At 50.1% G+C, this 26,912-nt stretch overlaps 1 protein-coding gene across 3 annotated transcripts in view; it reads right to left on the minus strand.

The window, feature by feature from the left end:
- Positions 1-26,912, minus strand: part of INPP5F (inositol polyphosphate-5-phosphatase F) — a 227,765-nt gene that overhangs the window by 181,940 nt on the left and 18,913 nt on the right. For all 3 annotated transcript variants that reach the window (XM_077257866.1, XM_077257865.1, XM_077257868.1), the window contains exon 3: positions 16,793-16,929. In XM_077257866.1, coding sequence (XP_077113981.1) covers positions 16,793-16,929 — 137 coding nt within the window. The remainder of the gene's footprint in view (positions 1-16,792; positions 16,930-26,912) is intronic.

Here is a 26,912-nt window from a genome sequence, read left to right on the forward strand (position 1 = left end):
CCAGTACAGATCCCTGCAGTCCCCACTGCTCACAGTACAGATCCCTGCAGTCTCCACTGCTCCCAGTACAGATCCCTGCAGTCTCCACTGCTCCCAGTACAGATCCCTGCAGTCTCCACTGCTCCCAGTACAGATCCCTGCAGTCCCCACTGCTCACAGTACAGATCTCTGCGGTCCCCACTGCTCACAGTACAGATCCCTGCAGTCCCCACTGCTCCCAGTACAGATCCCTGCAGTCCCCACTGCTCCCAGTACAGATCCCTGCAGTCTCCACTGCTCCCAGTACAGATCCCTGCAGTCTCCACTGCTCCCAGTACAGATCCCTGCAGTCTCCACTGCTCCCAGTACAGATCCCTGCAGTCTCCACTGCTCCCAGTACAGATCCCTGCAGACCCCGCTTGATCTCCTCAGATTATGTACCCAAAGATTTCCAGTTCTTTACCCCTGAGGCGAGGGGTTAAGAACCGGACCTACCAGTCCTCAGGCAGATGGTACTGATGCCAAGTTTTTTTTTTTGTTTTTTTTTTTTAAATGCGAGCAAGAAAGTGTCCCAATTCTCCTCCTTTGACAAGCATGGGGAAGTCCTCTGCCCATGGCTTTGGGACCTGGATCTCGGGGGACTAACGACTGGCTGGTGTCTCTATACTGTCGGGTGTTCCAGGACCAGGGGCTCTGTCCCTAACGCTAGTGGCGCCCTCTCTCGCCCTGTTACCCGGTTTACTTCTGATGGTAAAGACGCCGCGGCCATGTACTTTGCCTTAGCTTCTGAATCCACCCTCAGTCTGTACCCCACCCAGGGAAGAAGGAAGTAGTAGTGTACTGTAATTCACCAACAAGACTAACAAGGTAATACGAACAGGGAAAAAGGAAAATACCAATCATACAAATATATACATATAAACAACAGAGGTAAACACCGGGGAGTGGAGGATGGGGTGAAACCAAAGTAGGAGAAGAAAGGGAAATATCACACGCTCAAAACCTAGCAACAATCACAGATAAGTCCACCAAACGCCTTCTCCAATAATAACCCACAACAACCTCCAGCCATGCAGCATAAGCTATTTCTGACAAACCCCTGCAACTGCTAAAAGAAATTGAATATGAAAGTGAAGTGCTTCTAATCAGTGTAGGAGTAGGCGAAATCAGACGTTGCGGTCTCCTGGCTCCTCTCTGTCACGGTAAATCCGTGACAGCCGGACTTTGCAGCTGGAGTTGGAGCTTGAGCATTTCTCGCGCTCAGCTTCCTGTCAATTTTCTGCCACTGCTACTTATAGGTGGTCATAGGTGGCTTGATCTCTCGCCTGGAGACTGGAGACTGACCAGGGCAGCTTGCAAGAGTGTATCTGACCTGCCTGGCTGAGGGGGCTGCAATTCAATTTTCATATTTCATGTTTGCAAGCTATGGCGCTACAGAGTGCTGCCTTATTTATTTGATTGTATATGAGTTGGTGACTCTAGGTTAGCGACTGTTCACACCTAGTCTATGTTGGGATGTGACGGTCAGTGTTTTGAAATTTGTATTCATTAGCCTTCTGACTGAGCACGACGCCTGATGATGATGTAACAGTGTCTGCCGGGTATGATGAAGGCTCAGCTCCTCTTACTGCTGTTAGATGTAGTGATGATGATGATGTAACAGTGTCTGCCGGGTACGATGAAGGCTCAGCTCCTCTTACTGCTGTTAGATGTAGATGATGATGATGATGATGTAACAGTGTCTGCCGGGTATGATGAAGGCTCAGCTCCTCTTACTGCTGTTAGATGTAGTGATGATGATGATGTAACAGTGTCTGCCGGGTATGATGAAGGCTCAGCTCCTCTTACTGCTGTTAGATGTAGTGATGATGATGATGTAACAGTGTCTGCCGGGTATGATGAAGGCTCAGCTCCTCTCACTGCTGTTAGATGCAGATGATGATGATGATGTAACAGTGTCTGCCGGGTATGATGAAGGCTCAGCTCCTCTCACTGCTGTTAGATGTAGTGATGATGATGATGTAACAGTGTCTGCCGGGTATGATGAAGGCTCAGCTCCTCTTACTGCTGTTAGATGTAGATGCAGATGATGATGATGTAACAGTGTCTGCCGGGTACGATGAAGGCTCAGCTCCTCTTACTGCTGTTAGATGTAGATGATGATGATGATGATGTAACAGTGTCTGCCGGGTATGATGAAGGCTCAGCTCCTCTTACTGCTGTTAGATGTAGTGATGATGATGATGTAACAGTGTCTGCCGGGTATGATGAAGGCTCAGCTCCTCTCACTGCTGTTAGATGCAGATGATGATGATGATGTAACAGTGTCTGCCGGGTATGATGAAGGCTCAGCTCCTCTCACTGCTGTTAGATGTAGTGATGATGATGATGTAACAGTGTCTGCCGGGTATGATGAAGGCTCAGCTCCTCTTACTGCTGTTAGATGTAGTGATGATGATGATGTAACAGTGTCTGCCGGGTATGATGAAGGCTCAGCTCCTCTCACTGCTGTTAGATGCAGATGATGATGATGATGTAACAGTGTCTGCCGGGTATGATGAAGGCTCAGCTCCTCTCACTGCTGTTAGATGTAGTGATGATGATGATGTAACAGTGTCTGCCGGGTATGATGAAGGCTCAGCTCCTCTTACTGCTGTTAGATGTAGATGCAGATGATGATGATGTAACAGTGTCTGCCGGGTATGATGAAGGCTCAGCTCCTCTCACTGCTGTTAGATGTAGATGATGATGATGATGTAACAGTGTCTGCCGGGTATGATGAAGGCTCAGCTCCTCTCACTGCTGTTAGATGTAGATGATGATGATGTAACAGTGTCTGCCGGGTATGATGAAGGCTCAGCTCCTCTTACTGCTGTTAGATGCAGATGACGATGATATAACAGTGTCTGCCGGGTATGATGAAGGCTCAGCTCCTCTCACTGCTGTTAGATGCAGATGATGATGATGTAACAGTGTCTGCCGGGTATGATGAAGGCTCAGCTCCTCTCACTGCTGTTAGATGTAGATGATGATAATGATGATGTAACAGTGTCTGCCGGGTATGATGAAGGCTCAGCTCCTCTCACTGCTGTTAGATGTAGATGATGATGATGATGATGTAACAGTGTCTGCCGGGTATGATGAAGGCTCAGCTCCTCTTAGGCTACTTTCACACTAGCGTTAACTGCAATACGTCGCAAATGCGTCGTTTTTGCGAAACGCCGCATCCAGCAAAAGTTTTTGCTGGATACGTTGTTTCGTCATAGAGTAACATTAGCGACGCATTTGCGACGCATTTGCGACGCATTTCCAAACGGTGAATGCGTTTGGCGGCGTTTGGGCGTATGGTAGCGGTCCGTCGGGAGAAAAAAACGTTACATGTAACGTTTTTTGCTCCCGACGGTCCGCTTTTTCCGACCGCGCATGCGCAGTCGGAACTCCGCCCCCACCTCCCCGCACTTCCCCGCACATCACAATGGGGCAGCGGATGCGTGGGAAATATGCATCCGCTGCCCCCGTTGTGCGGCGGAGACCACACTAGCGTCGGGAACGTCGGCCCGACGCGCAGCGACGGGTTGTTCCCGACGCTAGTGTGAAAGTAGCCTTAGGCTAGTTTCACACTAGCGTTAACTGCAATACGTCGCAAATGCGTCGTTTTTGCGAAACGCCGCATCCAGCAAAAGTTTTTGCTGGATACGTTGTTTCGTCATAGAGTAACATTAGCGACGCATTTGCGACGCATTTGCGACGCATTTCCAAACGGTGAATGCGTTTGGCGGCGTTTGGGCGTATGGTAGCGGTCCGTCGGGAGAAAAAAACGTTACATGTAACGTTTTTTGCTCCCGACGGTCCGCTTTTTCCGACCGCGCATGCGCAGTCGGAACTCCGCCCCCACCTCCCCGCACATCACAATGGGGCAGCGGATGCGTGGGAAATATGCATCCGCTGCCCCCGTTGTGCGGCGGAGAACACACTAGCGTCGGGAACGTCGGCCCGACGCGCAGCGACGGGTTGTTCCCGACGCTAATGTGAAAGTAGCCTTACTGCTGTTAGATGTAGATGATGATGATGATGTAACAGTGTCTGCCGGGTATGATGAAGGCTCAGCTCCTCTCACTGCTGTTAGATGCAGATGATGATGATGATGTAACAGTGTCTGCCGGGTACGATGAAGGCTCAGCTCCTCTCACTGCTGTTAGATGTAGATGATGATGATGATGTAACAGTGTCTGCCGGGTACGATGAAGGCTCAGCTCCTCTCACTGCTGTTAGATGTAGATGATGATGATGATGTAACAGTGTCTGCCGGGTATGATGAAGGCTCAGCTCCTCTCACTGCTGTTAGATGCAGATGATGATGATGATGTAACAGTGTCTGCCGGGTACGATGAAGGCTCAGCTCCTCTCACTGCTGTTAGATGCAGATGATGATGATGATGTAACAGTGTCTGCCGGGTACGATGAAGGCTCAGCTCCTCTCACTGCTGTTAGATGCAGATGATGATGATGTAACAGTGTCTGCCGGGTACGATGAAGGCTCAGCTCCTCTCACTGCTGTTAGATGCAGATGATGATGATGATGTAACAGTGTCTGCCGGGTATGATGAAGGCTCAGCTCCTCTCACTGCTGTTAGATGTAGATGATGATGATGATGTAACAGTGTCTGCCGGGTATGATGAAGGCTCAGCTCCTCTCACTGCTGTTAGATGTAGATGATGATGATGATGTAACAGTGTCTGCCGGGTATGATGAAGGCTCAGCTCCTCTTACTGCTGTTAGATGTAGATGATGATGATGTAACAGTGTCTGCCGGGTATGATGAAGGCTCAGCTCCTCTCACTGCTGTTAGATGTAGATGATGATGATGATGATGTAACAGTGTCTGCCGGGTATGATGAAGGCTCAGCTCCTCTCACTGCTGTTAGATGCAGATGATGATGATGTAACAGTGTCTGCCGGGTACGATGAAGGCTCAGCTCCTCTCACTGCTGTTAGATGTAGATGATGATGATGTAACAGTGTCTGCCGGGTACGATGAAGGCTCAGCTCCTCTTACTGCTGTTAGATGTAGATGATGATGATGTAACAGTGTCTGCCGGGTACGATGAAGGCTCAGCCCCTCTCACTGCTGTTAGATGCAGATGATGATGATGATGTAACAGTGTCTGCCGGGTACGATGAAGGCTCAGCTCCTCTCACTGCTGTTAGATGTAGATGATGATGATGTAACAGTGTCTGCCGGGTACGATGAAGGCTCAGCTCCTCTCACTGCTGTTAGATGCAGATGATGATGATGTAACAGTGTCTGCCGGGTATGATGAAGGCTCAGCTCCTCTCACTGCTGTTAGATGTAGATGATGATGATGTAACACAGTGTCTGCCGGGTATGATGAAGGCTCAGCTCCTCTCACTGCTGTTAGATGCAGATGATGATGATGATGTTGATGTAACAGTGTCTGCCGGGTACGATGAAGGCTCAGCTCCTCTTACTGCTGTTAGATGCAGATGATGATGATGATGTAACAGTGTCTGCCGGGTATGATGAAGGCTCAGCTCCTCTTACTGCTGTTAGATGTAGATGATGATGATGTAACAGTGTCTGCCGGGTATGATGAAGGCTCAACTCCTCTCACTGCTGTTAGATGTAGATGATGATGATGTAACACAGTGTCTGCCGGGTATGATGAAGGCTCAGCTCCTCTCACTGCTGTTAGATGTAGATGATGATGATGTAACAGTGTCTGCCGGGTATGATGAAGGCTCAGCTCCTCTCACTGCTGTTAGATGTAGTGATGATGATGATGTAACACAGTGTCTGCCGGGTATGATGAAGGCTCAGCTCCTCTCACTGCTGTTAGATGTAGTGATGATGATGATGTAACAGTGTCTGCCGGGTATGATGAAGGCTCAGCTCCTCTCACTGCTGTTAGATGCAGATGATGATGATGATGATGATGATGTAACAGTGTCTGCCGGGTATGATGAAGGCTCAGCTCCTCTCACTGCTGTTAGATGCAGATGATGATGATGATGTAACAGTGTCTGCCGGGTACGATGAAGGCTCAGCTCCTCTCACTGCTGTTAGATGCAGATGATGATGATGATGTAACAGTGTCTGCCGGGTACGATGAAGGCTCAGCTCCTCTCACTGCTGTTAGATGCAGATGATGATGATGTAACAGTGTCTGCCGGGTACGATGAAGGCTCAGCTCCTCTCACTGCTGTTAGATGCAGATGATGATGATGTAACAGTGTCTGCCGGGTATGATGAAGGCTCAGCTCCTCTCACTGCTGTTAGATGCAGATGATGATGATGATGTAACAGTGTCTGCCGGGTACGATGAAGGCTCAGCTCCTCTTACTGCTGTTAGATGTAGATGATGATGATGTAACAGTGTCTGCCGGGTACGATGAAGGCTCAGCCCCTCTCACTGCTGTTAGATGCAGATGATGATGATGATGTAACAGTGTCTGCCGGGTACGATGAAGGCTCAGCTCCTCTCACTGCTGTTAGATGCAGATGATGATGATGTAACAGTGTCTGCCGGGTATGATGAAGGCTCAGCTCCTCTCACTGCTGTTAGATGTAGATGATGATGATGTAACACAGTGTCTGCCGGGTATGATGAAGGCTCAGCTCCTCTCACTGCTGTTAGATGCAGATGATGATGATGATGTTGATGTAACAGTGTCTGCCGGGTACGATGAAGGCTCAGCTCCTCTTACTGCTGTTAGATGCAGATGATGATGATGATGTAACAGTGTCTGCCGGGTATGATGAAGGCTCAGCTCCTCTTACTGCTGTTAGATGTAGATGATGATGATGTAACAGTGTCTGCCGGGTATGATGAAGGCTCAACTCCTCTCACTGCTGTTAGATGTAGATGATGATGATGTAACACAGTGTCTGCCGGGTATGATGAAGGCTCAGCTCCTCTCACTGCTGTTAGATGTAGATGATGATGATGTAACAGTGTCTGCCGGGTATGATGAAGGCTCAGCTCCTCTCACTGCTGTTAGATGTAGTGATGATGATGATGTAACACAGTGTCTGCCGGGTATGATGAAGGCTCAGCTCCTCTCACTGCTGTTAGATGTAGTGATGATGATGATGTAACACAGTGTCTGCCGGGTATGATGAAGGCTCAGCTCCTCTCACTGCTGTTAGATGCAGATGATGATGATGATGATGATGATGATGTAACAGTGTCTGCCGGGTATGATGAAGGCTCAGCTCCTCTCACTGCTGTTAGATGCAGATGATGATGATGATGATGATGATGTAACAGTGTCTGCCGGGTATGATGAAGGCTCAGCTCCTCTTACTGCTGTTAGATGTAGATGATGATGATGTAACAGTGTCTGCCGGGTATGATGAAGGCTCAGCTCCTCTCACTGCTGTTAGATGTAGATGATGATGATGATGATGTAACAGTGTCTGCCGGGTACGATGAAGGCTCAGCTCCTCTTACTGCTGTTAGATGTAGATGATGATGATGTAACAGTGTCTGCCGGGTACGATGAAGGCTCAGCTCCTCTCACTGCTGTTAGATGTAGATGATGATGATGATGATGTAACAGTGTCTGCCGGGTATGATGAAGGCTCAGCTCCTCTTACTGCTGTTAGATGTAGATGATGATGATGTAACAGTGTCTGCCGGGTATGATGAAGGCTCAGCTCCTCTCACTGCTGTTAGATGTAGATGATGATGATGATGATGTAACAGTGTCTGCCGGGTACGATGAAGGCTCAGCTCCTCTTACTGCTGTCAGCTCTTAACCTGTTAAATCCCGCTGACAATCTCTGACAGCGGAGTTTAACAGACGATGGCAGGGGGTGTTATTCCACGCGCTCACTACGTGATCGTGGGGGCGCCGATGGGCTGCCATGCAGAGGGAGATATGATGTGCACACTGTAAAGTTCAGGACGGGAGGTGCCGGCTGGACATCCAAAGCCAAATATACAAGAGAAAAACAGCCGCACTCAAGTCTTTGCGTTTATGTAGAAAGTTGAGTTGCTTTTATTCACGTGTACAGGCACCACCAAGAACTTTTTGCGGACAACAATCACCCTTTTTTCTTTTAAAGTTATTTGTTGGTGCTTGTACACGTGAATAAAAGCAACTAAACTTTCTACATAAACGCAAAGACTTGAGTGCGGCTGTTTTTCTCTTGTATAGATGAGCTGCCATGACAGCCAGGGGTCCACTAACGACCCCCATGCCTGTCATTACGATTCTCCTGTGAAAGCCTTCGTTTAGCTGCCGTTCATAGGCAATCATGATTTTCTCTATATAAAGCAGTGCTGATGAAGAGCACAAGTGATCGGATAATTGCAGCTTAACCCCTTAGGCTAGGGTCACATTGCGTTAAGGCAGTCCGTTTAGCGCATGGCGCTACGGACTGCGCTAACGCAATGTCCCAAAAGGGATCGCGTTAGCCAATCCCGCTAGCGCAGATCCCCGATCCACTCAAATGACGGCACATTGCTAGCGCACGCCCAATGTGGGTGGGCGCTAGCGACGCGTTCACCATTACAGGCTATGGCGGCGTTAACGGACTACGTTAACACCGCGTTATGCCGCGGTGTAACGTAGTCCGTTAAACGCGGTCACATAACGCAATGTGACCCTAGCCTTAGTGACAGAGCCAATTTGGTACTTAATGACCGGGCCAATTTTTACAATTCTGACCACTGTCACTTTATGAGGTTATAACTCTGGAACGCTTTATCGGATCCCGCTGATTCAGAGACTGTTTTTTCGTGACATATTGTACCTCATGAAAGTGGTAACAATTCTTTGATATTACTTGCGATTATTTATGAAAAAAATGGAAATATGGTGTAAATTTTTAAAATTTTGCATTTTTCAAACTTTGCTTTTTTATGCCCTTAAATCAGAGAGTTATGTCACATAAAATAGTTAATAAATAACATTTCCCACATGTCTACTTTGCATCAGCACAATTTTGGAAAAAAATTTTTGTTAGGAAGTTATAAGGGTTAAAAGTTGACCAGCAATTTCTCATTTTTGCAACAAAATTTACAAAACCATTTTTTTTTAGGGACCACCTCACATTTAAAGTCACTTTGAGGGGTCTATATGGCTGAAAATACCCAAACTTGACACCATTCTAAAAACTGCACCCCTCAAGGTGCTCAGAACCACATTCAATAAGTTTATTAGCCCTTTACGTGCTTCACAGGAACTGAAACAATGTGGAAGGAAAAAATGAACATTTAACTTTATTTTGCAAACCTTTTACTTCAGAACCAATTTTTTTTATTTTCACAAGTGTAAAAAGAGAAAATGAACCACGAAAGTTGTTGTGCAATTTCTCCTGAATACGCCGATACCCCATATGTGGGGGTAAACCACTGTTTGGGCGCACCGCAGAGCTTGGAAGTGAAGGAGCACCGTTTGACTTTTTCAATGCAGAATTGGCTGGAATTGAGATCGGACGCCATGTTGCGTTCGGAGAGCCCCTAATGTGCCTAAACAGTGGAAACCCCCACAAGTGACACCATTTTGGAATCTAGACCCTTTAAGGAACCTTTCTAGATGTGTGGTGACCACTTTAAACCCCCAGGTGCTTCAAAGAAGTTTATAACGTAGAGCCGTGAAAAAAAAAAATCAAATATTTTCTACAAAAATGATCTTTCGCCCCCAAATTTTTATTTTCACAATAACAGGAGAAATTAGACCCCAAATGTTGTTGTGCAATTTGTCCTGAGTACGCTGATACCGCATATGTGGGGCGGAACCACCGTTTGGGCGCACGGCAGAGCTCGGAAGGGAAGGAGCGCCGTTTTGGAATGCAGACTTTGATAGAATGGTCTGCGGGCGTTATGTTGCATTTGCAGAGCCCCTGATGTACCTAAACAGCAGAAACCCCCCACAAAGTGACCCCATTTTGGAAACTAGACCCCCCCCAAAGAGCTTATCTAGATGTGTTGTGAGCACTTTGAACGCCCAAGTGCTTCACAGAAGTTAATGCAGAGTTGTGAAAATATATATATATATATTTTTTTTTTCCACAAAAATGTTTTTTTTTAGCCCCCAATTTTTTCTTTTCCCAAGATTAACAGGACAAATTGGACAACTTTTGGGGTCCAATGTCTCCTGTTACTCTTGGGAAAAGAAAAAATTGGGGGCTATAAAAAATCATTTTTGTGGAAAAAAAAAAATATATATTTTCACAACTCTGCATTAACTTCTGTGAAGCACTTGGGCGTTCAAAGTGCTCACAACACATCTAGATAAGTTCCGTAATGGGCCTAGTACGCCGATACCCCATGTGTGGGGGGAACCACTGTTTGGGCACACATCGGGGCTCGGAAGGGAAGTAGTGACTTTTTAAAATGCAGACTTAGATGGATTGGTCTGCGGGCGTCATGTTGCATTTGCAGAGCTCCTGATGTGCCTGAACAGTAGAAGCCCCCCACAAGTGACCCCATTTTGGAAACTAGACCTCCCAAGGAACTTCTCTAGATGTGTGGTGAGCACTTAGAATGCCCAAGTGCTTCACAGACGTTTGACGCAGAGCCATGAAAATAAAAAATCTTTTTTTTTTCCCCACAAAAATGATTTTTTTAGCCCCCCATTTTTTTTTTCTATTCTCGCAAGGGTAACAGGAGAAACCGGACCCCAAAAGCTTAGTACGCTGATGCCCCATATGTGGGGGTAAACCACTGGGCACACGGGAGAGCTCAGAAGGGAGGGAGCACCATTTGACTTTTTGAGCGCAAACTTGGCTGTCTCGTTTGGAGACCCCCTGATGTACTTAAACAGTTGAAACCCCCGCAATTCTAACTCCAATCCTAACCCCAACACACCCTTAACCCTAATGCCAACCCGATCCATAATCAAAATCACAACCCAAACCATAAGCCTAATCACAACCCTAACCCCAAAACATCCCTAATCCCAAACCATAACCAAAACCCTAAGCCCAACACACCCCTAATCCTAATCTCAACCCTAATCCCAAACCTAACCCTAATCCCAAACGTAACCCTAATGCCAACCCTAACCCTAATCCCAGACGTAACCCTAATGCCAACCCTAACCCTAATCCCAAACGTAACCCTAATGCCAACCCTAACCCTAATCCCAAACGTAACCCTAATGCCAACCCTAACCCTAATCCCAAACGTAACCCCAATGCCAACCCTAACCCTAATTGGAAAATAGAAATACATACATTTTTTTATTTTATTATTTTTTCCTAACTAAGGGGATGATAAAGGGGGGGTTCTTTGCTTTTTTTTATTTTTTTTTATTTTGATCACTGTGATAGGATCTCACAGTGACCAAAATAAAAAAGAGGAAGAAATCTTCCTCTGCTGGCCGGCAGATCACGGCGGGCGCACTACGCATGCTCCCCGCCATTTTCTTACTGAAGCAAGAAGCCGGTAGCCAGGAGAGGAAGGAGGACCCGGGGACACCGGTAAGTATAACAGAGGACAGAGAAATTAAATGGCAAATCGCTTCATTTTTTTTTTTTTGCGACCGCCGGTAAACGGATAATTACCGGCGATCGCAACTCGGGGGCCGGTAAAAACCGACCCGAATCATGTTCTCTGTGGTCTCGGTTGCCGGGGGTACTCTGGGGGGCGCTTAACTTAATTAACTTCGCTGTGGTTTAAGTACCCTTAACTGCCGCCGTTAAAAGACGTATCGGCGGTCATTAAGGGGTTAAAGTTCCCTGAGGCTGTCACACGTTGCGTTTTTGCTGTGTTTTTTATATTTATTGCTGCTTTTTTTGTCAGGGTACATTTGTATCTTGGGCATGCTGCTATAGTTTAGTGCATAAAAAGACAAAGCTGATTCAACTTCATCAGATTTTAGCACTACCCATTGCTTTTAATGGGTGAGGGGGAAAACAAAAACAAAAAATGACGCTGAAATAGTGACATGCTACATTTTTCATAAACCATGCTTTGACAAAACAGTCAGGAAAAAAAAAACAAGCTGTGTGCAAGAGATTTCTTAAATCTCAGACGTTGCTGGTACTGTAAAATGAAGCTTAATGGGAACCGGTCACCCCCCCAGGCGTTTTTAACTAAAAGAGCCAACTTGTGCAGCACTAATGCAGCATTCTGTCAAGGTGGCTCTTTCAGTTCGGGTCCCTGCAAACGCTGAAATATTCATTTTATAATGTGCCCCTCATACCTGAAAGTTTTTTTCGGGCATGCGCAGTTGCGCTGCCCTTCGAACTTACAGCGCAGGCGCCGGGGGCGTTCATGAAGGAAATGGAGGAGGCGCACGGAGGCCCTGAGTGACGGCTGGGAGCTGTTTGTCAGGGGGGAAAAGACATGCCCCCCTGACAAATTCAGGTATGAGGGGCACTTTATAAAACGATTATTTCAGCGTTTGCACAAGGTGGCTCTTTTAGTTAAAAAAGCCTGGGGGGGGGGGGGGTGACAGGTTCCCTTTAAAATTTGCATTAAGAAAAAAAAGCAACAAAAACAACACGTATGAACATAAGCTAAGGATTAGGGGTAGGGTAAAAATAAAGTAAAAAGAAAAAAAAAGTGTTTAAAAGTATGAAAAAACAAACACACAACATGTTCATATCTCCCACCGGTTTGCAAAATAAAAAAAATAAAAATACACTTTTTTACTGCTGCGTTCTTAAAAGTCCAATTTATCAAAATATACCTTAAAATAATCAGAACATTAAGGCTATGTGCACACGTTCAGGATTTCTTGCAGAAAATTCTGGAGAATTCCGGACATTTTCTGCAAGAAATCCGCAAGAAAACCGCGTGCGTTTTTGCCGCGGTTTTGCCGCGGTTTTTTCCGGACACTTCCCAATGCATTTTAAGTGGGAAATCCGCAAAAAAAATGCAAAATTAATGAACATGCTGCGTTTTTTACCGCGATGCGTATTTACCGCGGAAAAAAACGCATCATGTGTACAAAAAGTGCAGTATTCATTAAAAATGATAGGATGCATAATATAAGCAGATTATTTGCGGTTTTATAGCGTTTTTATAGGGAAAAAACGCGACAAAAACGCGAATAATCTGCAACGTGTGAACACAGCCTAAGAAGCAAAATGAGAAAAAAAAATTGAAGCGCCAGAATATATTTTGGCCTTCGCAACATTGCAATAAAATGCAACTGAAACATTGTATCAATAAAAACGTTAGATCACGGCGCAAAAAACGGCAAAAAAATGTAGCCCCTGATCCTGAAAAACGCTCTAGAAAGCAGGAAAAAAATGCCAAGTGTGTTGAAATTGCATACGGTAATAAGTGCTATTTTCCAAAGGTTTTTTGCATTTGTCATTTACCATGTTCACTAAATGGTAAAACGTGGCAGCAAATATGATTTCTGTTTTAAGTGGCGAGTAAAAATTTGGAAATTGTAAAAAAGAAAAAAATGTTTTTGGCTTTTTCTTTTTTTTTTTTATTTTTTTAAGATTTCCAGATTTTTACTCACCCAAAGGGGGGGGGCAGGAAATTACACTTATTTTACAATGACAACACACTTGGCATCTTTTTCCTGTTTTCTAGAGCATTACATGATAAAATGAACGGCGTTTTTCTAAAGTACGCAAAAAACTGAAAAATAAAGAAGCTATGGCTCTTGGAACGGTAGGAAAGATCAAAACGTAAATACGGAAAATGGCCACCGCGAAAAGGGATTAAGATGCCATTGAATTAAGAACAAGTAATAATAAATGTGGAGAAATACTTTCACACATCATTGTGGAGTTCTTGTGCAATCCTGCACACCAAGACGAGCAGTGCGGGGATCACCCGACAACTCCACTAATCCTCAGTGTATTAGTGACGGCAGCAGCAGGCGAAACCCAAGGAAAAGCCAGCAAAAGATCAGGAGGAGGCAGCTGCATGTACAGCAGAGGGGGAACAGAGGGCACGGCAGAGGGGGAACAGAGGGCACGGCAGAGGGGGAACAGAGGGCACGGCAGAGGGGGAACAGAGGGCACGGCAGAGGGGGAACAGAGGGCACGGCAGAGGGGGAACAGAGGGCACGGCAGAGGGGGAACAGAGGGCACGGCAGAGGGGGAACAGAGGGCACGGCAGAGGGGGAACAGAGGGCACGGCAGAGGGGGAACAGAGGGCACGGCAGAGGGGGAACAGAGGGCACGGCAGAGGGGGAACAGAGGGCACGGCAGAGGGGGAACAGAGGGCACGGCAGAGGGGGAACAGAGGGCACGGCAGAGGGGGAACAGAGGGCACGGCAGAGGGGGAACAGAGGGCACGGCAGAGGGGGAACAGAGGGCAGCCGCGCATACAGCAGAGGGGAGAGGAGGGCACAGCAGAGGGGGAACAGAGGGCAGCCGCGCATACAGCAGAGGGGAGAGGAGGGCACAGCAGAGGGGGAACAGAGGGCACAGCAGAGGGGGAACAGAGGGCACAGCAGAGGGGGAACAGAGGGCACAGCAGAGGGGGAACAGAGGGCACAGCAGAGGGGGAACAGAGGGCAGCCGCGCATACAGCAGAGGGGAGAGGAGGGCACAGCAGAGGGGGAACAGAGGGCACAGCAGAGGGGGAACAGAGGGCACAGCAGAGGGGGAACAGAGGGCAGCCGCGCATACAGCAGAGGGGAAACAGAGGGCAGCCGCGCATACAGCAGAGGGGAGAGGAGGGCACAGCAGAGGGGGAAGAGAGGGCACGGCAGAGGGGGAACAGAGGGCAGCCGCGCATACAGCAGAGGGGAGAGGAGGGCACAGCAGAGGGGGAACAGAGGGCACGGCAGAGGGGGAACAGAGGGCACGGCAGAGGGGGAACAGAGGGCACGGCAGAGGGGGAACAGAGGGCACGGCAGAGGGGGAACAGAGGGCACGGCAGAGGGGGAACAGAGGGCACGGCAGAGGGGGAACAGAGGGCACGGCAGAGGGGGAACAGAGGGCACGGCAGAGGGGGAACAGAGGGCACGGCAGAGGGGGAACAGAGGGCAGCCGCGCATACAGCAGAGGGGAGAGGAGGGCACAGCAGAGGGGGAACAGAGGGCACAGCAGAGGGGGAACAGAGGGCACAGCAGAGGGGGAACAGAGGGCAGCCGCGCATACAGCAGAGGGGAAACAGAGGGCAGCCGCGCATACAGCAGAGGGGAGAGGAGGGCACAGCAGAGGGGGAACAGAGGGCACAGCAGAGGGGGAACAGAGGGCAGCCGCACATACAGCAGAGAGGAGAGGAGGGCACAGCAGAGGGGGAGAGGAGGGCACAGCAGAGGGTGAAAGGAGGACAGCCGCACATATAGCAGAGGGTGAATGGAGGGCACAGCAGACGGGGAACAGAGGGCAGCCGCACATATAGCAGAGGGTGAATGGAGCGCACAGAAGAGGGGAAACAGAGGGCAGCCGCACATATAGCAGAGGGTGAAAGGAGGGCACAGCAGAGGGGGAACAGAGGGCACAGCAGAGGGTGAAAGGAGGACAGCCGCACATATAGCAGAGGGTGAAAGGAGGGCACAGCAGAGGGGAAACAGAGGGCAGCCGCACATATAGCAGAGGGTGAAAGGAGGGCACAGCAGAGGGGGAACAGAGGGCAGCCGCACATATAGCAGAGGGTGAAAGGAGGGCACAGCAGAGGGGGAACAGAGGGTGAAAGGAGGGCACAGCAGAGGGGAGAGGAGGGCACAGCAGAGGGGGAGCAGAGGGTGAAAGGAGGGCACAGCAGAGGGGGGAGCAGAAGGTGAAAGGAGGGCACAGCAGAGGGGGAGCAGAGGGCAGCCGCACATATAGCAGAGGGGAGAGGAGGGCACAGCAGAGGGTGAAAGGAGGGCACAGCAGAGGGTGAACAGACGGCAGCCACACATATAGCAGAGGGGAGAGGAGGGCGGCCCCGCGCACACAGCAGAGGGAGAGAGGGCGGCCCCGCACACACACAGCAGAGGGAGGGAGGAGGGCGGCCCCGCACACACACAGCAGAGGGAGGGAGGAGGGCGGCCCCGCTCACACACAGCAGAGGGAGGGAGGAGGGCGGCCCCGCACACACACAGCAGAGGGAGGGAGGAGGGCGGCCCCGCACACACAGCAGAGGGAGGGAGGAGGGCGGCCCCGCACACACACAGCAGAGGGAGGGAGGAGGGCGGCCCCGCACACACAGCAGAGGGAGGGAGGAGGGCAGCCCCGCACACACAGCAGAGGGAGGGAGGAGGGCGGTCCTGCACACACAGCAGAGGGAGAGAGGAGGGCGGTACAGCACACACAGCAGAGGCAGGGAGGAGGGCGGTACAGCACACACAGCAGAGGGAGGGCAGTCCCGCACACACAGCAGAGGGAGGGAGGGCGGTCCCGCACACACAGCAGAGGGAGGGAGGGCGGTCCCGCACACACAGCAGAGGGAGGGAGGGCGGTCCCGCACACACAGCAGAGGGAGAGAGGAGGGCGGTACAGCACACACAGCAGAGGCAGGGAGGAGGGCGGTACAGCACACACAGCAGAGGGAGGGCAGTCCCGCACACACAGCAGAGGGAGGGAGGGCGGTCCCGCACACAAAGCAGAGGTAGGGAGGGTGGTCCCGCACACACTGCAGAAGGGGAGAGGAGGGCGGTCCCGCACACACTGCAGAGGGAGGGAGGAGGGCGGTACAGCACACACAGCAGAGGGGGGGAGGGCGGTCGTACATGCAGCAGAGGGGGAGAGGGCGGTCGTACATGCAGCAGAGGGAGGGAGGAGGGCGGCCGTACATGCAGCAAACAAGGAGAAAAAAGTGTCAGCGGATATGGCAGGTCAGGGTGGCCATGCCATATGCCAGTCCTAGCCGTGCAATAAGCGCCACTACCTAGCTGCAGTGAGAACTACACTAATAATCTAAAAATCCCACCTACCTCTAGCTCAAGGTCTTGCGGTTCTGCTGCAGATAGTGGAATTACAGCAATTTTTGAGATTTTGTAGATTTCATGACTTTCAGGAAGGACACCAATCAAGGATTTCTGACGAATAAGAAGAAGCCACCAGGGAAGATCTGTAGAGAAGCAGTGTCTGTAAGTGGAAGAAACCCTTAACAAACCTGAAGATCTGGATGTTGGGGGTAATAAATTACCAATCATCACCCAAACGGCCCTGCTGAAGTGGAACACCTGCAAACCACCATCCCGCTGATCCTCTCAGAGTTCACTAGGAGAAGAGAAAGCTTCTAGAGGGTCAGGGGCCAAAGCAAATCCAAAATGCCTTCCCCTGACTTGAGGGACAACCTGCCCTCAAAACCTTATGTGAACTGCCATGATCTTATCAGCTGTCCTGAGTATTAGGGCCCAATCTTCCGAGTATGATCCCAAGCAGCAAATGACTGTTGTAGCAGCAGACACTGAGCAGGATGAGGCTGCCAGTCATTGCCATCCGGAGGAAACCATAAATGACAGGTCTAACAGCGAGGCCATGTTATCTGCATCCTGTGAGCAGAGACAGCCGACAGGCGAGGGACAGGGTCTGCCATGACGGATCTGTGCTGCACCACAAGTCCTCAGACATCACTGCCTGCTCTCAATGAGGCAGTGCCACCTCTGTTCCAGCACTGCATCCTGGGCACGCATGTCAGACGACCACAGAAGAGAAATAAAAGGACAAGTCCTACGTAAATAAATGTTATGGAGACATGTCCGAGATAGACTCTGCCTGGACTCAGACACCCATAGGGCAACACCAACCAATTCTAGCACCGGGGCACAGACCAAAACTAGATCAGAGATCAGTAACTCATCACCCAATAATTAGCAAACTGGTCCTGATCTAGTCCTGCTCTCACCGCTGAACACCTGCTGGAACTTGCACAATCCGGAATGAGCAGAGCTGTGACATTAGTCCAGGCTAATTACTTACCTGCACTCATACACTGCAACAAACCATCAGCTGATGTAAAACAAAAAAAAATCCTCACATGAGAATGTCAGTGCATAGTGAGCGGCAGCTGTAACCTCGCCTGCCACTGACTGACAGCCGGCTCAGCAGTGCATCAGTACATGGTGAGCAGCAGCTGTAACCTCGCCCGACACTCACTGACAGCTGGCCCAGCAGTGCATCAGTACATGGAGACCAGCAGCTGTAACGTCGCCCAGCACTGACTGACAGCCGGCTCAGCAGTGCATCAGTACATGGTGAGCAGCAGCTGTAACCTCACCCGGCAACTGATCCAGCAGTGCATCAGTACATGGAGACCAGCAGCTGTAACCTCGCCCGGCACTGACTGACAGCTGGCCCAGCAGTGCATCAGTACATGGTGAGCAGCAGCTGTAACCTCGCCCGACACTCACTGACAGCTGGCCCAGCAGTGCATCAGTACATGGAGACCAGCAGCTGTAACCTCGCCCGGCACTGACTGACAGCTGGCCCAGCAGTGCATCAGTACATGGTGAGCAGCAGCTGTAACCTCGCCCGACACTCACTGACAGCTGGCCCAGCAGTGCATCAGTACATGGAGACCAGCAGCTGTAACCTCGCCCGGCACTGACTGACAGCTGGCCCAGCAGTGCATCAGTACATGGTGAGCAGCAGCTGTAACCTCACCCGACACTCACTGACAGCTGGCCCAGCAGTGCATCAGTACATGGAGACCAGCAGCTGTAACCTCGCCCGGCACTGACTGACAGCTGGCCCAGCAGTGCATCAGTACATGGTGAGCAGCAGCTGTAACCTCGCCCGACACTCACTGACAGCTGGCCCAGCAGTGCATCAGTACATGGAGACCAGCAGCTGTAACCTCGCCCGGCACTGACTGACAGCTGGCCCAGCAGTGCATCAGTACATGGTGAGCAGCAGCTGTAACCTCGCCCGACACTCACTGACAGCTGGCCCAGCAGTGCATCAGTACATGGAGACCAGCAGCTGTAACCTCGCCCGGCACTGACTGACAGCTGGCCCAGCAGTGCATCAGTACATGGTGAGCAGCAGCTGTAACCTCGCCCGACACTCACTGACAGCTGGCCCAGCAGTGCATCAGTACATGGAGACCAGCAGCTGTAACCTCGCCCGGCACTGACTGACAGCTGGCCCAGCAGTGCATCAGTACATGGTGAGCAGCAGCTGTAACCTCACCCGACACTCACTGACAGCTGGCCCAGCAGTGCATCAGTACATGGAGACCAGCAGCTGTAACCTCGCCCGGCACTGACTGACAGCTGGCCCAGCAGTGCATCAGTACATGGTGAGCAGCAGCTGTAACCTCGCCCGACACTCACTGACAGCTGGCCCAGCAGTGCATCAGTACATGGAGACCAGCAGCTGTAACCTCGCCCGGCACTGACTGACAGCTGGCCCAGCAGTGCATCAGTACATGGTGAGCAGCAGCTGTAACCTCGCCCGACACTCACTGACAGCTGGCCCAGCAGTGCATCAGTACATGGAGACCAGCAGCTGTAACCTCGCCCGGCACTGACTGACAGCTGGCCCAGCAGTGCATCAGTACATGGTGAGCAGCAGCTGTAACCTCACCCGACACTCACTGACAGCTGGCCCAGCAGTGCATCAGTACATGGAGACCAGCAGCTGTAACCTCGCCCGGCACTGACTGACAGCTGGCCCAGCAGTGCATCAGTACATGGTGAGCAGCAGCTGTAACCTCGCCCGACACTCACTGACAGCTGGCCCAGCAGTGCATCAGTACATGGAGACCAGCAGCTGTAACCTCGCCCGGCACTGACTGACAGCTGGCCCAGCAGTGCATCAGTACATGGTGAGCAGCAGCTGTAACCTCACCCGGCAACTGATCCAGCAGTGCATCAGTACATGGTGAGCAGCAGCTGTAACCTCGCCCGGCACTGACTGACAGCCGGCTCAGCAGTGCATCAGTACATGGTGAGCAGCAGCTGTAACCTCACCCGGGACTGACTGACAGCCGGCTCAGCAGTGCATCAGTACATGGTGAGCAGCAGCTGTAACCTCACCCGGCAACTGATCCAGCAGTGCATCAGTACATGGTGAGCAGCAGCTGTAACCTCACCCGACACTCACTGACAGCTGGCCCAGCAGTGCATCAGTACATGGTGAGCAGCAGCTGTAACCTCACCCGGCAACTGATCCAGCAGTGCATCAGTACATGGAGACCAGCAGCTGTAACCTCGCCCGGCACTGACTGACAGCTGGCCCAGCAGTGCATCAGTACATGGTGAGCAGCAGCTGTAACCTCACCCGACACTCACTGACAGCTGGCCCAGCAGTGCATCAGTACATGGAGACCAGCAGCTGTAACCTCGCCCGGCACTGACTGACAGCTGGCCCAGCAGTGCATCAGTACATGGTGAGCAGCAGCTGTAACCTCGCCCGACACTCACTGACAGCTGGCCCAGCAGTGCATCAGTACATGGAGACCAGCAGCTGTAACCTCGCCCGGCACTGACTGACAGCTGGCCCAGCAGTGCATCAGTACATGGTGAGCAGCAGCTGTAACCTCACCCGACACTCACTGACAGCTGGCCCAGCAGTGCATCAGTACATGGTGAGCAGCAGCTGTAACGTCGCCCAGCACTGACTGACAGCCGGCTCAGCAGTGCATCAGTACATGGTGAGCAGCAGCTGTAACCTCACCCGGCAACTGATCCAGCAGTGCATCAGTACATGGTGAGCAGCAGCTGTAACCTCGCCCGGCACTGACTGACAGCCGGCTCAGCAGTGCATCAGTACACAGTGAGAGGCAGCTGTAACCTCACCCGGGACTGACTGACAGCCGGCTCAGCAGTGCATCAGTACATGGCGAGCAGCAGCTGTAACCTCACCCGGCAACTGATCCAGCAGTGCATCAGTACATGGTGAGCAGCAGCTGTAACCTCACCCGGCAACTGATCCAGCAGTGCATCAGTACATGGTGAGCAGCAGCTGTAACCTCACCCGGGACTGACTGACAGCCGGCTCAGCAGTGCATCAGTACATGGTGAGCAGCAGCTGTAACCTCACCCGGCAACTGATCCAGCAGTGCATCAGTACATGATGAGCAGCAGCTGTAACCTCGCCCGGCACTGACTGACAGCCGGCTCAGCAGTGCATCAGTACATGGTGAGCAGCAGCTGTAACCTCGCCCGGCACTCACTGACAGCTGGCTCAGCAGTGCATCAGTACATGGTGAGCAGCAGCTGTAACCTCGCCCGGCACTGACTGACAGCTGGCCCAGCAGTGCATCAGTACATGGTGACCAGCAGCTGTAACCTCGCCTGGCACTGACTGACAGCTGGCCCAGCAGTGCATCAGTACATGGTGAGCAGCAGCTGTAATGTCGCCTGGCACTGACTGACAGCTGGCCCAGCAGTGCATCAGTACACAGTGAGCGGCAGATGTGACCTCGCCTGCCACTGACTGACAGCCGGCCCAGCAGTGCATCAGTACATAGTGAGCGGCGGCTGTAACCTTGCCCGGCACTGACAGCCGGCTCAGCAGTGCATCAGTACATGGTGAGCAGCAGCTGTAACCTCCCCCGGCACTGACTGACAGCCAGCCCAGCAGTGCATCAGTACATAGTGAGCGGCAGCTGTAACCTCGCCTGACAACCGATCCAGCAGTGCATCAGTACATAGTGAGCGGCAGCTGTAACCTCGCCTGACAACCGATCCAGCAGTGCATCAGTACATAGTGAGCGGCAGCTGTAACCTCGCCTGCCACTGACTGACAGCCGGCTCGGCAGTGCATCAGTACATGGTGACCAGCAGCTGTAACCTCGCCCGGCACTGACTGACAGATGGCCCAGCAGTGCATCAACACATAGTGAGCGACGGCTGTAACGTCGCCTGGCACTGACTGACAGCCGGCTCAGCAGTGCATCAGTACATGGTGAGTGGCAGCTGAAACCTTGCCTACCACTGACTGACAGCCGCCTCGGCAGTGCATCAGTACATGGCGAGCAGCAGCTGTAACCTCGCCCGGCAACCGATCCAGCAGTGCATCAGTACACAGTGAGCGGCAGCTGTAACCTCGCCTGGCACTCACATACAGCCGGATTCCACAGAACATTCATTGAGACTGCTAATAAGGAGATGAGGGGGGAAAACTGTAATAAGGAGGTGGGGGGGGGAATAGCTGTAGTAAGGAGATGACGGGGAAAACTGTAATAAGGAGGTGGGGGGAGAGCTGTATTAAGATGACAGGGGAGAGCTGTAATAAGGAGATGGCGGGGGAATAGCTGTAATAAGGAGATGACGGGGAAACACCGGATTACTTATTATTATTATTATTATTATTAATAATAATAATAATTACCTTACCGGTAATGCTTTTTTATAGAGCCAGGACAGCACCCACTGAGAGAGGGGATCCGCCCCTAGGAACAGGAAACCCTACGGAGAGATAAAAGGGGCGGTCCCCCTCGCTCCCACAGTTTGAGTTACAGAGATTGCGAGGAACCGCCCACCGTTTTAGTAGGTAATTCTATATCATCATTTTATTTTTACTTAACTTAATCATGTTTAACTACAAGAACCAATCACCCCTAACAGTGCTCCTATGCAAACTAATATATACGGGAGGGAAGTGAAGGGGTGCTGTCGTGGCTCTATAAAAGAGCATTACCGGTAAGTAATCCGGTGTTTTCTCTTCGCCACGACAGCACCCACTGAGAGACTTTCAGAGATAGTTATTTGGGGGGGATTATCGTGTTAAGAACTGATCTACCGAAACACAAGTCAGTGGAGGCAGATAGATCCAGTCTATAGTGATTATAGAAGGTAGTAGGAGAAGACCAGGTTGCGGCCTTACATATTAGTTCTATTGGAACTTCTGCTCGTTCAGCCCAAGATGATGCTATCGCCCGGGTTGAATGTGCCTTTACAGTCTCAGGTGGATTCTCCCCTTTAGACGAATAGGCCAGGTATATCGCCTCCCGAATCCATCGGGATAATGTGCCTTTTGTAACTCCAGCTCCTTTTCTTTGACCCTGGAAGGAAATAAAGAGAGCCCTGCTCTTCCTCCAGGCGCTAGTTCTGTCTAGATAAGCTATTACAGCCCTTCTCACATCTAAAGTATGGTACCTTTCTTCCTCCTGATTTGTAGGGTTATTATAGAAGGAAGGAAGAAGAATTTCTTGAGATCTATGAAATTTAGTACACATTTTAGGTAGGTAGGAAGGGTCTGTTTTCAGGACAATTCTATCTGGAAATATTGACAGAAAAGGAGGATCTACTGATAATGCCTGTATGTCACTTAAGGCCCCGTCTCACATAGCGAGATCGCTGCTGAGTCACTAGTTTTGTGACGCAACAGCGACCTCAGTAGCGATCTCGCTATGTGTGACACGTACCAGCGATCAGGCCCCTGCTGCGAGATCGCTGGTCGTGTCGGAATGGCCTGGACCTTTTTTTGGTCGTTGAGGCCCCGCTGACATCGCTGAATCAGTGTGACACCGATCCAGCGATGTCTTCACTGGTAACCAGGGTAAACATCGGGTTACTAAGCGCAGGGCCGCGCTTAGTAACCCGATGTTTACCCTGGTTACCAGCGTAAATGTAAAAAAAAACAAACAATACATACTTGCCATCTGATGTCCGTCAGGTCCCTTGCCGTCTGCTTCCTGCTCTCACTGACTGCCGGCCGTACAGTGAGAAGTGAGAGCACAGCAGTGACGTCACCGCTGCGCTCTGCTCTCACTGTACGGCCGGATCTCAGTCAGAGCAGGAAGCAGACGGCAAGGGACCTGGACACCGAAAGGCGAGTATGTACTGTTTGTTTTTTTTGGTAACCAGGGTAAACATCGGGTTACTAAGCGCGGCCCTGCGCTTAGTAACCCGATGTTTACCCTGGTTACCCGGGTGCTGCAGGGGGACTTCGGCATCGTTGAAGACAGTTTCAACGATGCCGAAGTCGTTCCCCTGATCGTTGGTCGCTGGAGAGAGCGGTCTGTGTGACAGCTCCCCAGCGACCACACAACGACTTACCAACGATCACGGCCAGGTCATATCGCTGGTCGTGATCGTTGGTAAATCGCTTAGTGAGACGGGGCCTTTACCCTTCTTGCCGACACTAAAGCGACAAGAAGAGCAGTCTTGAGGGAAACGTGTTTAATGTGAGCTGAGTGTAGTGGCTCAAATGGGTGACCTGTCAAGGCTTCGAGGACTAACATCCCAAGGAGGTAAGTGGGGAATTTGAACTGATTCTGATCTCTGGCAGGCTGAAATAAATCTGGCTATCCACCTATCACCCGCAACGTTGTGACTATACAAGGCCCCTAGAGAAGAACTTGTACTTTTAAAGTACTAACTGAAAGGCCTAAATCATGTCCTCTCTGGAGAAATTCTAAAATAGTAGAGACAGGAATTTCATTCGACAAGGCCGATGGATAGAGACTTAGGAATTTTTTCCACAATCTTACATAGATAGATATAGTGGATTTTTTCCTACTTAACAATAAAGGTATTAATTACTTTATCAGAGAAGCCTCTTAGTTTTATCAGCTGCCTCTCAAATTCCAGGCTGTCAACCGTAGACCCTTCACATGAGGGTGGTTGAAGGGTCCCTGGTAAAGAAGATCCTGATCCTCTGGGAGAATCCATGGATCGGAGATCGACATGGCTCTGAGCAGGGAAAACCATGGTCTCTTTGGCCAAAATGGGGCAATCAGGATCATGTTCGCTCTGTCCTCCCTTATCTTCCTGATTACCGTTGGAAGAAGTATCAATGGAGCAAAAGCATATGCTTTCTGAAATGTCCATGGAACCTGGAGGACATCGAGAATATCGGGACTGTCGGTTCGGAACATTGAAGCGAATCTTTTTAACTGCCTGTTGTCTCTTGTAGAGAAGAGATCTATTTCGGGTATACCCCATTTCACGGTTATCATTTTGAATATTTGATGATTTAGAACCCACTCCCCTTGGTGGAGGGTACGACGACTGAGGAAGTCTGCTTTTGAATTGTCCACTCCTCTGACATGTAGCGCTGATAGGGACAGAAGATGCCCATTTCACGGTTATCATTTTGAATATTTGATGATTTAGAACCCACTCCCCTTGGTGGAGGGTACGACGACTGAGGAAGTCTGCTTTTGAATTGTCCACTCCTCTGACATGTAGCGCTGATAGGGACAGAAGAGGTTCCTCGGCCAAAGTTAGGATGTCGTCGGCTATAGACATGAGAGTTCCCGATCTTGTTCCTCCTTGATGATTGATATAAGCCACTGATGTCATGTTGTCTGACAGAATTCTGGTATGTGTTCCGTGTAGCTGCGGAAGGAATTCACATATGGCATGATAGATAGCTTTTAGCTCTCTTTTATTAGATGAGTCGCCTGACTCTGTAACCAACCATAGACCTTGGACTAACTGGTTTCCTAAGTGTGCTCCCCAACCACTAGGACTGGCATCAGTAAATATTGTGTTAGAGGGCTTAACTACCCAGGGGACCCCACTAACCAAGTGATTTGGTTCTAACCACCAGGTAAGGGATTGGATTACCTCTCCAGAAAGGGAAATTTTACCCTCTAAACGACCCTGTAATTTTACCTCCTCTTGTAAAATTGCATACTGTAAACGCCTCAAATGGAATTGAGCCCATGGGACAGCTGGAATGCATGACGTGAAGGAGCCAAGAAGGGACATGCCTTCTCTTAAAGAAATTAGAGGTTTATCTATCACAGACTGTATCTTATTTCTAACTGTTAATTGTTTAGTTTCTGGAAGAAAACACCTCTGGCTTATAGAGTCCAATATAATACTCAGAAATGTTTGCCGAGTTGTTGGAAATAACCTGGATTTTTCCCAATTTATTAACCACCCTAATCTCTGCAGGGATGAAATCATATGAAATAATCGTTGCCGACATTGTGAAGAAGAATTTCCTACTACCAATAGGTCATCTAGGTATGGAATTATGAGGGTGTCCTTTAATCTTAGATATGACATTACCTCCGACATTAATTTAGTGAAGACTCTTGGAGCTATTGACAGCCCAAAGGGCATTGCTGTATACTGAAAATGCCGTATACATCCATTCATCACAATTGCCACACAGAGATATTGCTGATGTTCTAAAAAGATTGGTAGATGGTAATACGCATCTTTTAGGTCAAGTACCGTCATAAAACAATGGGGGAACAGAAGTTTTATGGTGGATCGGATAGACTCCATTTTAAAGGTTTGATTTTCTAAGAAGATGTTCAACTTTTTAAGGTTTATAATGGTTCTGAATGATCCATCCGGTTTTGAAATTAAAAATAAAGGGGAATAGAATCCCCTTCCCTCCTGAAGGAATGGAACTTCCACCAAAACTCCCTTGGATAGAAGATTCATTACTTCCTGCTCCAAAGCCTCTTGTTGCAATTGAGATTTTAACCCCTTTCTGTCATTGGACGTACTATTCCGTCCATGTGGGGTGGGCCCTACTTCCCAAGGACGGAATAGTACGTCCAGCACGATCGGCCGCGCTCACGGGGGGAGCGCAGCCGATCGCGGCCGGGTGTCAGCTGACTATCGCAGCTGACATCCGGCACTATGTGCCAGGAGCGGTCACGGACCGCCCCCGGCACATTAACCCCCGGCACACCGCGATCAAACATCGCGCAGGGAGGGGGCTCCCTGCGGGCTTCCCTGAGACCCCCGGAGCAACGCGATGTGATCGCGTTGCTCCGAGGGTCTCCTACCTCCCTCCTCACCGCAGGTCCCGGATCCAAGATGGCCGCGGCATCCGGGTCCTGCAGGGAGGGAGGTGGCTTACCGAGTGCCTGCTCAGAGCAGACACTTGGTAAGCCTGCAGCCCTGCACAGCAGATCGCAGATCTGGCAGAGTGCTGTGCACACTGCCAGATCAATGATCTGTGATGTCCCCCCCTGGGACAAAGTAAAAAAGTAAAAAAAAATGTCCACATGTGTAAAAAAAAAAAAAAAAAAAAAATTCCTAAATAAATAAATAAAAAAATATATATTATTCCCATAAATACATTTCTTTATCTAAATTAAAAAAAAAATCAAACAATAAAAGTACACATATTTAGTATCGCCGCGTCCGTAACGACCCCACCTATAAAACTATATCACTAGTTAAC

Source organism: Ranitomeya variabilis, chromosome 4, assembly GCF_051348905.1.
Source record: "Ranitomeya variabilis isolate aRanVar5 chromosome 4, aRanVar5.hap1, whole genome shotgun sequence".
NCBI lineage: Eukaryota > Metazoa > Chordata > Amphibia > Anura > Dendrobatidae > Ranitomeya > Ranitomeya variabilis.